The 16498-nt window shown below is 27.6% G+C and overlaps 2 protein-coding genes across 5 annotated transcripts in view; both read right to left on the bottom strand.

Annotated features, from left to right (window-relative positions):
* The window catches only part of LOC145961331 (aminopeptidase N-like), a 32410-nt gene extending 29833 nt beyond the window's left edge, over positions 1 to 2577 (bottom strand). For all 4 annotated transcript variants that reach the window (XM_083081414.1, XM_083081412.1, XM_083081415.1 and 1 more), the window contains exons 1-2: positions 2415 to 2577; positions 1799 to 2285 (exon numbers count right to left, since the gene is read on the bottom strand). In XM_083081414.1, coding sequence (XP_082937540.1) covers positions 1799 to 2265 — 467 coding nt within the window. In that variant the 5' untranslated portion in view covers positions 2266 to 2285; positions 2415 to 2577. The remainder of the gene's footprint in view (positions 1 to 1798; positions 2286 to 2414) is intronic.
* A 6923-nt stretch (positions 2578 to 9500) lies between these two features.
* LOC145961736 (aminopeptidase N-like) lies at positions 9501 to 15671 on the bottom strand. The gene is made up of 7 exons (XM_083082192.1): positions 15434 to 15671; positions 14229 to 14509; positions 12561 to 12751; positions 12017 to 12355; positions 11861 to 11930; positions 11567 to 11671; positions 9501 to 9650 (listed from the first exon to the last, which is right to left on the bottom strand). The coding sequence occupies exons 1-7, from the start codon at positions 15669 to 15671 to the stop codon at positions 9519 to 9521; spliced, it is 1356 nt and encodes a 451-aa protein (XP_082938318.1). The 3' UTR covers positions 9501 to 9518.
* Positions 15672 to 16498: the final 827 nt, after the last annotated feature.

Genomic DNA, 16498 nt, shown 5'->3' with positions numbered 1-16498 from the left:
TCGAGTTCTTAAATTTCTGACTGTTTGCATGGTAGAAAGAATACATACAATAGTCAAATTCTCATACCCGTGTTACGGATTTTATCGTAATTGATTTAACGCACAAGTTAATGCAGAAGATTCGCTTTGACTGTGCTTAATGATATTTTGAACAGTATTGTTTAAATCAATTATTATAGGAGAATGAAAGAAAGAGTAGAAGGCGAAAAGAAAATGAAATAAAAAGAAGCTTAATAAATTATTTGAAAAAAAGATGAAAAAATTAAAAAATAAAAATCTTTTTTTAATAAAAATAAAATAATTTTTGAGCGATAACTTCTTAAGGAAGCATTTTTCGACTCATGTTTATATGAAATATTTTTACAGAATTAAATTTCCTACAAGATCCTGAAGTCTGGCCGGAACGTCCGGGGCCACTCTGTATATACAGGGTGATTCTGAACAAACGTTTGTCTTTAAAATATCAAATTCTTGAATGAATTCTAAAACGATTTTTCCTCTTGCAAAATTTTGCCCGGAACTTAGTTTTTAAACTATAAAGGAAAATAGTTAACTACTTACGGAACGAGTACAAGAGGTAGGCAGGGACGACGCGATATAGGCGATTACGTGGGGCACTCGCCGCGATCAGCTGATTGTTATTCGCGATGACTGTAACAATCAGTGTGTGTTTGAGAATGTGTACGCGCGCGCGCACACACACGCACACGCGCACACACACACACACACACACACACACACACACACACACACACACACACATACACACACACACTGATTGTTACAGTCATCGCGTATACCAATTGGCTGATCGCGGCGAGTACCCAACGTAATTGCCTATATCGCGCCGTTCCTTCCTACCTCTTGTACTCGTTCCATAAGTAGTTAACTATTTTCCTTTATAGTTTAAAAACTAAGCTCCAGGCAAAATTTTGCAAGAGGAAACATCATTAGAATTCATTTAAGAATTTGATATTTTAAAGACAAACGTTTGTTCAGAATCACCCTGTATATATATATATATATATATATATATATATATATATATATATATATATTTATATTTAATTGTATATATAAAGTGTTTATGAAAATTGAGTGATTGTTCTAATCAAATTTTGTTAGTGACTTCTATAAAATATATGAACAAAAAAATTCATATAAACTTCATACAAATAATTTATACATGTGTCTGGAAATGTTTTCGTTCCGAATTATTATAAATTTAAAAAAATTTTTTAGATCTGTGTCATCAGCTATATATATTATAGATTAATTTCATGTTAGAAATGCTTCTTTAATAGGCTTCATTAAATATTAATAATGATTTCCTAAAGTTTGTTATTAGTAAACAGTGTAAAAATGAAATATTTGCCAAAATTTTAAATTTCAAATAAGCAAGTTCTATGAAAACAATCATAAATCTTTCAGAATTGTATTATTTAGATTTTAAAAACAATTTAAGACACTACAGGAATATTTGAATTCGTCCAACTGTTGACGATAAAATATTGTATAAGACGTGCATTATTGCTGATTTAATTAAATTGATTTTTATTTGCAGTTTATATTCATTTTAAAAATAATGATAATGATAATAATAATAAATTGCAAAATACATTTGTTACTAAAATCTTAAGAAGCATATAATTAGGAATGGAAACTTTTCAGATAGGCACATATATATATAAGTCTTTTCTTAGAAAGCACTTTTTAATAAATAGAATGCTGTACCAGGATTGTGTCTTCCTGTAATTACTACATATTTAATATTTTAACAGTTTAACAGTTAACTTACCATTGTTGTTCATCTTTTTTATAAAATCTTTTCAGGCCTGCATCATTATTCATATTATAGGTTAATTTTATGATGTAATATCCCGGCAATACATTATCCAGAAATTTATATTCGGTAATGTTCATCTCATTATCATAAGAATGTTTGACCAGTTTATAAACGATCATTTCTCCATCCGAAGTAAATTTTAATGGATCATTAATCATTATTATATCGTTAACACGTCTTACGTCGAAATGCAATAGTATTCTTGGAATTGATTGTGTTATCTCAATTCTCATATTACAGTTGCCGACAAAAGTATCCTCTTTAATATATGATGTAAGAATGATGTTATATTGTTTCGGTTTTATATACATTGATTGCATTTTTATGTTATCTTCGGATAGTTTAGTTATCTGGTAATCCATTGAAAAGACCGATACGATGATTGTTAAACAGCTACATAATAATAGTTTGACAAACATGATACTACTTTCTTAAATATCTGTAAAAACATTTTTTGTTAGAAAGAACAAACGGACAAATTAAATACAACGCCGTCTCTAGTCAAAGTTTGATAAGAAAAAAGAAATAAAGACAAACATATAGATGTACTTAATTTTTAACGACTTACTCTGTATATTGAGATGTATCACAAAATGTATGCAAATATATGTCTCCTTATAAGAATTAGCTGCAATAAATCAATGATTTATCCATTCAGTAATATGAAAACTATCATCAGTAATATGAAAAATATATATGCACAGTTATGACTTCTTAATATCTCGAGAAACTTCCAAAGACTGACAACACTTGGGGTACGCGATATTGTAATAAACACGTATGTCATAAACACACAACTTCTGAGGTCGTTAACAGACGTTTTGATCGAGAAACGGTATGTAATAGCAAAGCACGGTGCCGTTTTTCCCACTCCAAATACGTGCTAGCGGCCGAGTGCCGTAAGAAAGCAGGCCCGTCTATTTCGCGCCAATCTAAAGCAAAAGAGGCCACCGTCTCGTGTAGAATACAAAAATATCTATAAATATATATATTTGAATTTTTTTATACCGTTTAAAAGTAGTATATTCCTTCATCAAAAATTTGGGAAATTTTATAATTTACAATATACAATCAAATAAAATTTTATAAACTATATTATTACGAGATTTTATCGGTAAATTGTCTTTGAACAAGTTAATGAAAAAAACGTAACTTATTCACTCTAGAGTATAATATTACAGTATCGTATATAAGAGAATATAAATCTAATAAATCGAATAAATAAATATTATTTATTAGATTTTTGTTCACCAGTTCTTTCAAATTTATTTGGATTTATGAATAAAAACAACAGGAAATTTCTCAAATCGATCAAATTAATAATCATGTCTTTCTTATAACGAAGAAGAATTTTAAATTTAAATTGAGAAAGGTTTTTTATTCATAATGTAGAATAGAAATATTATAGAGATAGCATGCTCCAGGAATTGTGCTACATAATTTATTATTAAATTAAACATTAACAGTACATTAGTAAAACACATTTATAAAGAATAATTTTTATACCATTTAAAATATTAAAAATATATATTAATATTACGCAATAATTTGCATTTACATACAAACATATTTAAATATTAATTATATGTATAGCATTTTATAATATTAATTATACATAAAGTGTTTTATTATATAAAACATTAATAATTTTATATTATATTAAAACTATAATTTGTACTATATTATTATCCACTACATTACATCATAAATATGTTACACATTAATATAAATATATGAGTTATGAGTATTAGCAAGTAATAATTATTGCATTATTAAGTACATATATTTTGATATACATATATTATTAACAAAATATCTCTACATATATTTCACGATATAATGCAATCATCAAAACACACAATTCCATTTTTTACAACTATAATTACACCGTTACAATATGCGAAGAGAATATTGGATTATAGCTCGAACATATTTTTATCTACGATTATATAGATTTTTGCGGTTCTGCTTTGATGAAAATGTAACAACGATAATTATTTGACTGTATTATAATGTCATGCTGTTCAAACGAATAATTAGTTTTCGAATATATCCGTATGATTCTGATTATAGAATATACGTTGAATTATCTATTCGTTTGTGTGAGAATTATATAAAAACAACTTAATGGCGCATGCAAAATAATATTTTATGTAAAAATGGAAAAGAGTTTAAACATAACATATGACAAAAATATAGACAAATAGGGAAAGGAAGAAATAATTGAAAATAAAACTTTTCGAAAAAGAAAAAAAATAATAAGTAAAATATATAAGCTTAACAACGTATGTGTGTGTGTGTGTGTGGGTGTGTGTGTGTGTGTGTGTGTGTGTGTGTGTGTGTGTGTGTGTGTGTGTGTGTGTGAGAGAGAGAGAGACAGAGACAGAGAGAGAGAGAGAGAGAAAGAGATAATTCAATATTTTTCCTAATAACAATATGTATGATTACAATTAAATTTAATGAAGTGCAATTTATCATATAGCTTTAGGTTAGAAGTTTCACTAAAGCACAGAGAAATTATATTAATGGTTTAATCTTAATACACAATGTGATTGCAATGTAAAAATAATATTAAAGTGTATATCGAATAATGTACGAAAAAAACAAATAAATAAACTTGCATATTCGGTTTGTTTAAAGGTATAATTTCATAGTGTCCCTTGTCGCAGCGATGAGTGGTCACGTGACCGAATTTTCCTCCACTTTGTTTGCTGTTTTTGTCGCTAGCGATACCGCTAAAAAGTTAAATTCAATCCAACTTTTAGCGACATTTTTTCGTGCAATAATTTGTGAAAATGAGTTTGAATATGGAACTGCAAGATGTAAGTACTATAAATTAATAAATAAATACAGATTTTTTTATATTTATTAATTATTAATGATTTAGTTTAGTTATTAATTTATTAATTGTTATTTATTAATTTATTAATTATTATTTATTTTCATAATTAATATGTATATATATATATACGTGTGCGTGCGTGTGTGTGTGCGTGCGTGCGTGCGTGCGTGCGTGCGTGCGTGCGTGCGTGCGTGCGTGCGTGCGTGCGTGCGTGCGTGCGTGCGTGCGTGCGTGCGTGCGTGCGTGCGTGCGTGCGTGCGTGCGTGCGTGCGTGCGTGCGTGCGTGCGTGCGTGCGTGCGTGCGTGCGTGTGTGTGTGTGTGTGTGTGTGTGTGTGTGTGTGTGTGTGTGTAAATATATAACTTTTATTAGTAATCATATATATTCTTAATAAATATATTTATTTTATTATTTCTTTTAATCATGTACTTTTGATTATGAATTATTTTATTTATTTTTGTTTTATTATATAACTTTAAGGTTAATGTGATGATATACAGAAGAGTAAAGATTGTCGAAATTGCGATAATTTCATGGAATTTTCAGATAGCTATTGTATATACTTGTGGAATATGAAACAATTATTAATGAAGAGAACATTCCGTCTCATGGTTGTGCGGAAGCTTTTCCCCGGTTGTTTATTGATAATAATTTTTACTTCTATCCAGTAACAGATGCAATATATATATATTTAATATTTGTTTCATTATTAAAAAGAATATAGTATTCTACTAAAATTTATATTATTATATGTAGATAATAATCACATTATTCGACGAAGCCTTGTTGACAACGTAAAAATTGTCTTGCCGGTTCATGAAAACAATCCAGGTAAATAGAAATTTGGATTGAAATCCTAAAAGTAATAAATCCTGCAGTAATAAATCTGTATTTTTTAATAAAATTGATTTTAGGAACTATTAAAATATTCGGCATTAAATAAAGAAATCTCAAAGATGGAAAATGAAAATAGATCACTCAATAAAAAAAAAAATCGGAGAGCCAACGTAAAGTCGATTGAATTACGACGACGAAGAATTAACGTCTATTAAGCTGGCACAGCCACTTTAGCACAATCGAATAAAACTTACATATAAATTTAGTGCTCTTTTGTTGCTAATTTGTTTCTCTATTCCCGATTTTGTTGCTCCAGCCGATTCGGAGAAAATAGTGGCTGTGCTAACTATAGATTAAAGTTAGCACAGCCACAAAAATAAATTTTTAAAAACAAAAAAAACCGATATATTTCTTTAGTTCTAATTTGTTGCTAATTAGTTGCTCTATTCCCGATTTTTTTGCACCACTTTTAAGCTCCGAAAACCGCCCCTAAAGTTACCCCATATTAAAAAAGTATTATGAAATTGAGAATTAATCAGATATCTCGATCGATAACGTTTCAATGATTTTGTTGCTCGTCATTTTTAATGAATCCGATTTTATTGCTCCATGTTTGACTTAGAAAAATCGACTCGGACGAGTGGCTGTGCTTGCTTGCCTACAAGAGTAAAGTATATTAATGCGATTAACTGCTGCTATTATTTCGGTCTTAAAATGTTCCCCTAATTTGTTGCTCTCTAAATATGTAATATCGAATTTGTTGCTTAACGTTTGACTTAGAAAAATCGACTCGGACAAGTGGCTGTGCTAGCTTGCCTACAAGAGTAAAGTATATTAATGCGATTAACTGCTGCTATTATTTCTAAGTCAAATGTTGAGCAACAAATTCGATATTACATATTTTGAGAGCAACAAATTAGGGGAACATTTTAAGACCGAAATATTAGCAGCAGTTAATCGCAATAATATACTTTACTCTTGTAGACAAGCTGGCACAGCCACTCGTCCAAGTCGATTTTTTTAAGTCAAACGTTAAGCAACAAATTCGATATTACATATTTAGAGAGCAACAAATTAGGGGAACATTTTAAGACCGAAATAATAGCAGCAGTTAATCGCATTAATATACTTTACTCTTGTAGGCAAGCTAGCACAGCCACTCGTCCGAGTCGATTTTTCTAAGTCAAACATTGAGCAATAAAATCGGATTCATTAAAAATGACAAGCAACAAAATCATTGAAACGTTATCGATCGAGATATCTGATTAATTCTCAATTTCATAATACTTTTTTAATATGGGGTAACTTTAGGGGCGGTTTTCGGAGCTTAAAAGTGGTGCAAAAAAATCGGGAATAGAGCAATTAATTAGCAACAAATTAGAACTAAAGAAATATATCGGTTTTTTTTGTTTTTAAAAATTTTTTTTGTGGCTATGCGAACTTTAATTTATAGTTAGCACAGCCACTATTTTCTCCGAATCGGCTGGAGCAACAAAATCGGGAATGGAGCAACAAATTAGCAACAAAAGAGCACTAAATTTATATGTAAGTTTTATTCGATTGTGCTAAAGTGACTGTGCCAACTTAACAGACGTCATACACACACATGTGGAAACAAATACGAGATAACCGTTTTAACGAGGAACCGTCTGGGCTGTCAAGGTTCACCTATCTCAAATGCACCAAACTTTTGTTTACTTGGCCTCGTGGTGTCAGTGATTTCTAATATTTCGTGACACCATACGTTTACGACCTCATAGACAATGACATGTTCATGAACGAGCAATGCCACACTGTCAAAAAATAAAATCTTCCAATTCTTTTAGTGACAAAACTACGATTCTATGCTTACAAAGAAATAATTTAGATTAGTAAACAAAAGAATACAAAAATATTGAGCTGTATGTATACTATGTGCACTTTCAATGATTTTGAAAAATAATTAACTTAGAAAATTATTATTTTGATATTTCTAAATATTTATGTATCATTTTCTGAGAGATTCATTACATTAATATACTATTCATTGCTTTGCAAATAACTTTCTTCACATACTTTCTTTGCTAATAACTTTCTAATAAACAACAAGCGCCGGCTAGTATCTTTACAAGAATACTTAGGATAATGATTTTGATGAAAATAAATAAAAGCATAAATATTGGCATAAGGTAAACCCTCGCAAAAATCATTGACCATGTTGTTAGAAGAATATAGTCTCGAGCAAAAAATTTGCTATCGCTCATTGTTTATCAAAAAGTTATTGATAAAAGGTATGACCATGAATACAAAAACTAACATTTTATCTATCGTTTATAAAGCATAAAATCCAAAATAATTGATCATAAAATTATCATGCACAATCAATTTTTTTATTTGTACTCTAAATAAATATTTAATATTTTAAATTGCATAATTTCTTACACGTATTACTCTACATGATTTCCCAGATCGTTTTAGTACAACAGTACGTGCTAATAATCTGTCACTTATGTCGTCATGTCATCACTTTTGATCTTTAATTTTGATCTAGGTTCAATACTGCCATATAAATGACAATACTATATGATATATGACATAGAACTAAACTTAAACCGAGGAGAACTAAACACATAATATTCTTTGACAAATAATTCAAATATCGTAAATTATTCATATTTTATGATGCTTCAGAAAACAGAAACTTATTAAATAAATTTATAATTAACACCGTTGTTTAAACAAACATCCGTAATTTGAACTCAGATTGAAATCGGATACTATATAACCACATACATTACTAGCGGTTCACGAATTGTATGTACAAATCGTATATCACTCTAACAGAAAGCTGCGATTTTTATATGACATCAAGTGAATTAAATTTGATAATTTCTATCGTTATAATTAATATTGTCATAAATTATAGAAGAAAGTAGTTCATGACTATAGAATTTATTTTTTACTTAAAAATATCGCTATTTGCTTATATAGTAGGCGCAAATTATTTTGTGTGCATTAGTGCGTGTGTAAATATTTGCACGAATGCGCGCGAGTGTATATATGTTACATTTCTTTAAATATGTAAGAAGTATAGAGAAATAGACATGTAGATGTATAAGAAAATTGTGCCATGTGATTTATTATAAAAATTAATGATTATATGAAATTTACAAAGATTATGAGTTTTAAACAATTAATAATATATATTTAAAATATTAATAATACATATTAAATTTATAACAACAATTTATATATATATATATATATATATATGTATACATAAAGTTGTTATTATATATATAAATATTAAAGAATTGTAATATGCTTTAAATTTTTAATTTTAGATGTTATTTAAATATTAATATGCATTATTATATATAATATTATGTATTATTTATATATAATATTATACCTATCTATATTATACCTATAATAAAAATTTGATTCAAGATAATATAATTAATAAATATTAACAAATAAAGTTATAAATATAGTACAAATAAAATATAATTTAAAAAATAAATCAGAATACAATTTAAATTAGATAATACATTTTTAGTACATTAATAATATAATGTTAAATATATTGCAGATACTTTCTCATTTAATATAATTAGAATTATTAATATAATATAACATAATTTAATTATAATTATAATTATGAATTTTATATATTATATATTATAATTATGAATTTTATATTTTATATATTATAATTATGAATATAATTTACAATTAATTTAATTATAATATAACATAATTTAAATATAATTATTTATATATTATTATTATGAATATAATTTACACTTTGCTTTACTTCATGTTAATAAGGAAATAAAAACATCAGTGAATTGCAGGCTAAAATGAATCCTTGTAAATGTACGTGCATTTAATTATATATTATTAATGCACATAAGCATAAATGATAAATCGATAACTATAAACATTATAAAAAGCTATTTGTAAGAAAGATATATAGATGTGTTCGCGTCATAATTGTTACTTTCAACGGATATTATTGATATTTTACAAAATTCTGAAAGTAATCCTGTTGACATTTGATTTCGAGAAAGCGTGTTCGTATCTTGCTTTGAATATTTGAAATATATTGGTGCATACATGTGTAGCTTTCCGCTAATTCGCTTATCTAAAACAGATTATGTCGGTGTTAAATATTAGTGTGAATAGCCAATAATCAATTATCAATAAATATTATATTAAATATTATCTCGTGTATGTGTATATATAAATATAATTATATTAATATATATATATAGGGTATCCCATTTTAAAAAACGCACCTCGATAATTCTTCAACGAAGCCTTTTCAGCAAAAATGTTTCAGTCATATATACAGGGTGTATCTGAAATGATGCACTAAACTTCAGGAGCGTATTCTAGAGGACAAAATAAGACTTTTTTTTCTTATGAACATGCGTCCGCAAATGAACCCTTCTCCGAGCTAAAATTCGAAGATGTGTGAAATTGACCAAACACCCGCCACGCAATGTTTGTAGATAACAGTAAAATCATTTAAAAACTGAAAATGTCTTCGAACCTGCCAGCTTGGCAAATTAATGTTTTCATGATACGTTTTTATTTTTTCATTTTAGTGGCTTACTTTACTTCATAATTGACTGAGCTATACCAAATTTCAATCTTTTGCCATCTTTCTTTTCTGATATACAGCCAATTTTCAATTTTTTCCCTAAACTTTAGGGGCCTCTAGCTCGGAGGGGGGATTCATTTGCGGACCTATGTTCATAAGAAAAAAAAATCTTATTTTGACCTCTAGAATACGCTCCTAAAGTTTAGTGCGTCATTTCAGATACATCCTGTATATAATACATACACAATAATCTTAAATATAATAGGAATAAATAATAATTATACATTATGAAAATTACAACTTTTTTTCTCAGAGTCAAAATTTTAGTTATCCCGAAAAAAAACTGGTTTATAAGTTTGTAAACATTTTTAATAAATTAATGCCGATTTTTATATAGATTTCGCATCTTCATAAAAAATTCAGCAATCGAATAAAATGACATGAATTTTAAAAAATTAGTAAAGCTCTAAATGTAAAATATAAATATAAATTTTTCGAACTCTTAAGAGAGAGCCAAATGCGAATAATAGTGCTTCAGTTTCAGAGATAATTAATGTTTTTTTAAATAAATCGTTATATACGGAATACATTTCTTTCCGCGACACGAAATAACTGAGTAAATCTCAATTCAAGATTTCTATTAAGATAAATTATTCCCGATCCTTATAGAAAAGCATAGGCGAAAAAATATCGTGAGAAAATTACAGAAACAAAAATCATTCTTTTATTGTACTATGTGTTCTATCATATTATGTGCATAGTATTGCACTATATTTTACTTAACAATTCTTTTGTCTGCAAAGAATGTTTACAAATAATTTTGTAAGTAATGACAAATAAGAATCTATAGAATTTAGAATTAGTGATTTTAAAATAAAATTAGAAATCTATACAAGTTACGGCTATCACAGAGAAAATATAATAATTGATATATCTAGCAGACTATTGCATTAATTCGTGTTAACCTATCCATCATTATTAAATTTTTGATAAATAAGTGACTCGTATAATATTAAGGTATGCGAATCACATTACGTAATATTCTCCCAATCATATTGAAAAATATTTAAATTTATTTAACTAAGAGCTAAACATCTAGATTTTTTAACTAAGATTTAAATCTAAAGTTTATAAATTCTCTTTTTAAAATTTATATAAATCGATTTTCATTAAAATCACTAAAGTTTCTAAATAAAGAAATTCTCTTCCTTTTTTGCTTTCACTTGCTCACTCATTCTTTCCCACTCTGTCATTCATTAAAAATTATGTATTTTAGAAATAGTATATTTTTGGAAATTAAAAATAAAAAATGCTTATTTTATAAAAGAAAATAAATGACATTAATTTTTGCTTGTTACTTTGTGATACTGTGACATTAATATATTCTGTATGAAAACAAAAATATCAATGATTAATAAATGAAATATTAGTATAATGATATTCATAAAATTTACCTTTACTTTCGTATTTCTTTCTTTCACCAAAAACCATAACTTCTTACATTCATTTAATTCAACTTGCGTTACATTAAAAAATTTATCTGTTAGGAAGTCGTTTATCTAAAACAGATTATTTTGATGATATTAAACAGCAATATTTGATGTCGCATCATGGTTAATTATTTTACACACACACACACACACACACACACACACACACACACACACACACACACACACACACACATATATATATATATATATATATATATATATATATATACATACTTAAGCACATGCAATTTTTACCTTTTTGAGTTGTTCCGTAGAATACACATGATTAATAATTACAGTAAATGTTGCATACTCGCTGACTTGTCTATAACAGTAAAATAATAAATTTATTGATACACACATAAATTGTTGAATGATAGATATATATTTACGGAGAGAAAACTGTATTACTTAGGTTTTATATTCTCAAGATTGTGTAATATGAAACTGAGTACTGCAGGATTCCTTGCATGCTTCGCGATAGTAAAAAGGAAATAATTAACATAATCTTGATCGGAAAAATCTTTTAAAAACATAATCGATGTTGTACTATCATTTTTTATTAGATTTAAATAGTCATTGATAAATTGTGAATCCTCAGGGCAAGACAGATATTTTAAAAATTTAGTTTTAAATTTTTCTTTTCCCAGACGATATACTCCCCACCAAAGAGAATCTTCATTGATAAGAGAATAGTACAATACTCTTAAACCTTGACAATATGTCCATTCTTTCCACCATGGCAAAAGCCTACGAGATTCAGCAAAAAACATATTCTGCTATAAAAGTTTTGCACATATTAATCTTACATTTTGGTCAAATGATTTAACAAATTATAATTTCATAACATAATCTAATAAAGTTAAATTTTGATCAAATAATATAATAAACATTGTACACGTATCTACAAAACAATTAAATTAAAAAATAACCGAGAATATACAGGAAAAATTACGTGTTCTTTTCGGGATCAGCGAGATGTCGATTTAAATTACGTTGGGCTTTTTCTATGCATATATGACCACCAAGATTACATGCCCATTTCGCAGCCTCCATTCTTAAACTCTTTGTAAGATCGTGTTCATTAGAAACTTCATCGTATTCAAGTTCGTCAAGCAAATCGACTAATAAGTTTAGCATTTTCGCCTAAATATATAAATTTATATATATTTATATGTATTTATATTGTTATTTGATATAAATTTTATATTTTTCGATTCTTGCATTATATTTTGTTATATAGAAAGATATCTTGCGCAATTGTATTTTACATATTAAGAAGGTTTATATATTAAGAACATTCTGTCTTTGTAAACAGCTCTGAATTCTTTTTATAAAGATATCTATTATATAGCTGTACTTATAGAGAGTGTCCCGAAACTACCGCTTGATATTTTAAAGGCAGATTCTCTGGCCAATTGAAAAACGATTTTTCCTCAGCGAAAATGTCGAGGGAAATCATTATTTTTTGCATATTCCCAATTTTTGTCATCATGTATCTTTCTAACTAAGCCTTAAATAAAAATTCTATTAAAGTAAACTCTATCTAAAATTAACTAAAGAATGTGATTTTATTAATATTTTATTCTCATAAGACTTAGTTTGCGAAATACCCTTTATTTTCAATCGTTTATAACTCGAAAACTATTAGTGCCTCGACATTTTCGCTGAGGAGAAATCGTTTTTAAATTGGCCAGAGAATCTGCCTTTAAAATATCAAGCGTTAGTTTCGGGACACCCTGTATATGTATACGTTGTATGCGCCGTTCGTGGCTCATGTGATAAATTATCGATTTTTTTCTTTATAAGCATTTATATTCCTAGAATAAGTTATTGAGCGTATGATGATAAAGATGTACGTTTAAGACGCTCCTGTATTACGCAATAATTACCTACATGACCGCAAGGAGCGCCAGAATTGTACAAGTTAAGATGGCGAAATAGATAACGAGAGTAGCATTGTTCTTTAGTCTCGCTCTCTCAGTTTTCTATTAAGAACAAATTATTGATAATATAGACAAGGTGGATTGACTACTGTTTTTCCCGACCTTACATACATATTTATACACAAATTTGAATTTTTCTTGCGTGCACATTCACACATGCTTAACACATGTTCATATCACAAAATAAACATACAGAAGTGCGTACATGCATATATTGTAGACATGTAGACATAAATTTAGACATTATATCTATAATATAATTTAATAACTTATTAACTGTTTGAGTATTAAACACACAGATAATTAATATATATGTTTCCTACTAACTTTTTATCTCAAAATTAATGATATTTAAATCGTCATTATAAATATCATGCTGTGATTAAAAATGATAACAATTTTCAAATTTTTCTCCCTTTTCCTCTCCAATTTCTTATAATATTAGTACATACACTATTCGAATATTAATTTACAAATATACTTATTTTTCATCCAAAATATGTATATTTAAAGTAACTAATCAAATTTTTTCTAGCTACATGTATTTTATTGTATGTATCTTTTTGGAAAGCACTTAATAATTATTGTTATAAATGCACACAATATTAATATGTGCAACATGTTTTTAGTATGTTTAAGACATCACTACTGACATTGTTTATAATAGGTGTTATTACCTTGATATTAGAATATACTGGTTCCTGAAATAGAAAGATATTGGACAGATATTCCAAAGCTTTGAACATAAGATACCATGCCACGTAGTTTGTTTCTCGTGATAGATATTTCGTAATATTCCAGAATACAATGGAATTAAGTTCGTTTGTTATCATTAAGTGGAAAGCGTCGTCGATAATTTGGGCACGATTCAAAACATATATTTTCCAATAATTTTTAGAATGTAGATAACTTGCAATTCTTCGCCAGTTCTCGATATCGTAATTGACTCGATAATATCCTGTAAAATAAATAAATTGTATACAGGGTGTCCCATTTAACTTGAGACATCGAAGTAACTCGAAACCATGGCGGTTTCGGTGAGAATGTTTTAAACAAAAGTTGTATGGTTTTAAGGGGGCCATAAGATGGTGTCATTTTACCTTGAAAAGTCGTTTGAAGGTCACGTGAAGGTCACCTCCAACTTTTTAAATGGGATACCCTATATACTTTTACATATTCTTATAGCTTGCTTCGAAAGCTTTCCAAAACATTATAATAATCTTCAATGAAGAAATACTTTATTATAGTGTTTTGGGAAGCTCTCGGGGCAAGCTATAAGAATATGCAAAAGCATATAGGGTGTCCTATTTACAAAGTTGGAGGTGACCTTCACGTGATCTTCAAACGACTTTTCAAGGTAAAACCAATGACACCCTTACGGCCCCCTTAAAACCATACAACTTTTGTTGAAAACATTTTCACCGAAACCACCATGGTTTCGAGTTACTTCGATGCCTCAAGTTAAATGGGACACTCTGTATATATATATATATATATATATATATATATATATATATATATATATATATATATATAATTCTTTCAAAGGGTTTATCAGTACAAGTATCTGTTTATACTTTTGTAATTATACTTTTGTACATTAACAGAGATCAAAAATGTATCATAAAGTGAACATAAATGGAAATACAAATTATATATTATATTAGGTATAAAATCATTTTGCATGAAAATTGAATATTTCTAATAATTGTACGTATGTATGTATGTACATATAATGTATGTATGTATATATAATGTATAATAAATGTAATGTATATAATACATAATATAATGAATAATATTTTTAATAATGTATATCTTTCTGTCCAATGTGTATGTATGATAAACACTATAAAATATAATAAATTTATTGCAAACCTACCAGTTTGTTTTAGATTAAATACTATAAAGTTACCCAACTCCGTAGTATTCGACGTAGGTATGTAATCATCTACCATCTTATTTAAATTGTATATCGTTGCTAACCATCTGGTAGGATAATTATAATCTCGTACTATTTTCACTACAGGACAATATTTTCGTTTTGTTGGAGATTTAATTAGCTCTATTATAAGAAGTAAATAGTCTGTAGACATTTGAATGGACGGAAGGTTCTTCATAACTTCACCAAAATAGTCAAAAGTTGGTTTGCTAAAGTTTATAAAATTTGTGCAAAATTTATTGATGTGTCAACGAAAGGTATTATAAGCAAATATATAGCATATATATATATTTACCACAATATAAAATTGTTACGTTAATTATATTTTATATATAATTTAATTAAATATATAATTAATTACATAATTATTCATATGATTTATAGTTTTTATATAAATATTTGATGCTACAGTTTAAATTATAATTTAAAAAGAATGGCCAAACTTGATTACTTTTGAAAGATAAGTGTATATGTAAATTGAAAATATATATTGAATAATTAATGACATTGAAGGTAAAAAGAATTGTAAATGGTAATAATAAAGATAATAAAGTATGAAAGAAACGATGTAGGTTTAAATAAAAATAAAATAAATTTAATTTAAATAAAAATAGTAATTATAGTAGTATGGTTATAGTGTATTACTTACTTGTCCTTTATATACAGGGTGACCCATTTTAACTTAGGCAGCCAAATAACTCGAAAAATAAGCAAGATAGAGAAAAATGTTTTAGACAAAAGTTGTATGGTTTCGAGGGGGCCATAAGATGGTATCATTGATTTGACCTTGAAGAGTCATTTGAAGGTCACGTGAAGGTCACTTCAATTTTTTTAAATGGAATACCCTATATATTTTTGTACATTCTTGTAGCTTATTTCGAGAGCTTTCCAAAACACTATAATTAAGTACCTTTCCGTTAAGTACTTTTTGAGTTATGATGCTTGAAATAATTTCTTAATTTTACATAAACCGTAAAATATCTTGTAAAATATTCATTTTTCGAT

The sequence above is a fragment of the Camponotus vicinus genome, unplaced genomic scaffold, assembly GCF_025532165.1.
Source record: "Camponotus vicinus isolate PSW18456_S1 unplaced genomic scaffold, iyCamVici1.0 SCAF_11, whole genome shotgun sequence".
NCBI lineage: Eukaryota > Metazoa > Arthropoda > Insecta > Hymenoptera > Formicidae > Camponotus > Camponotus vicinus.
This window is presented reverse-complemented; position numbering and strand designations above follow the sequence as displayed.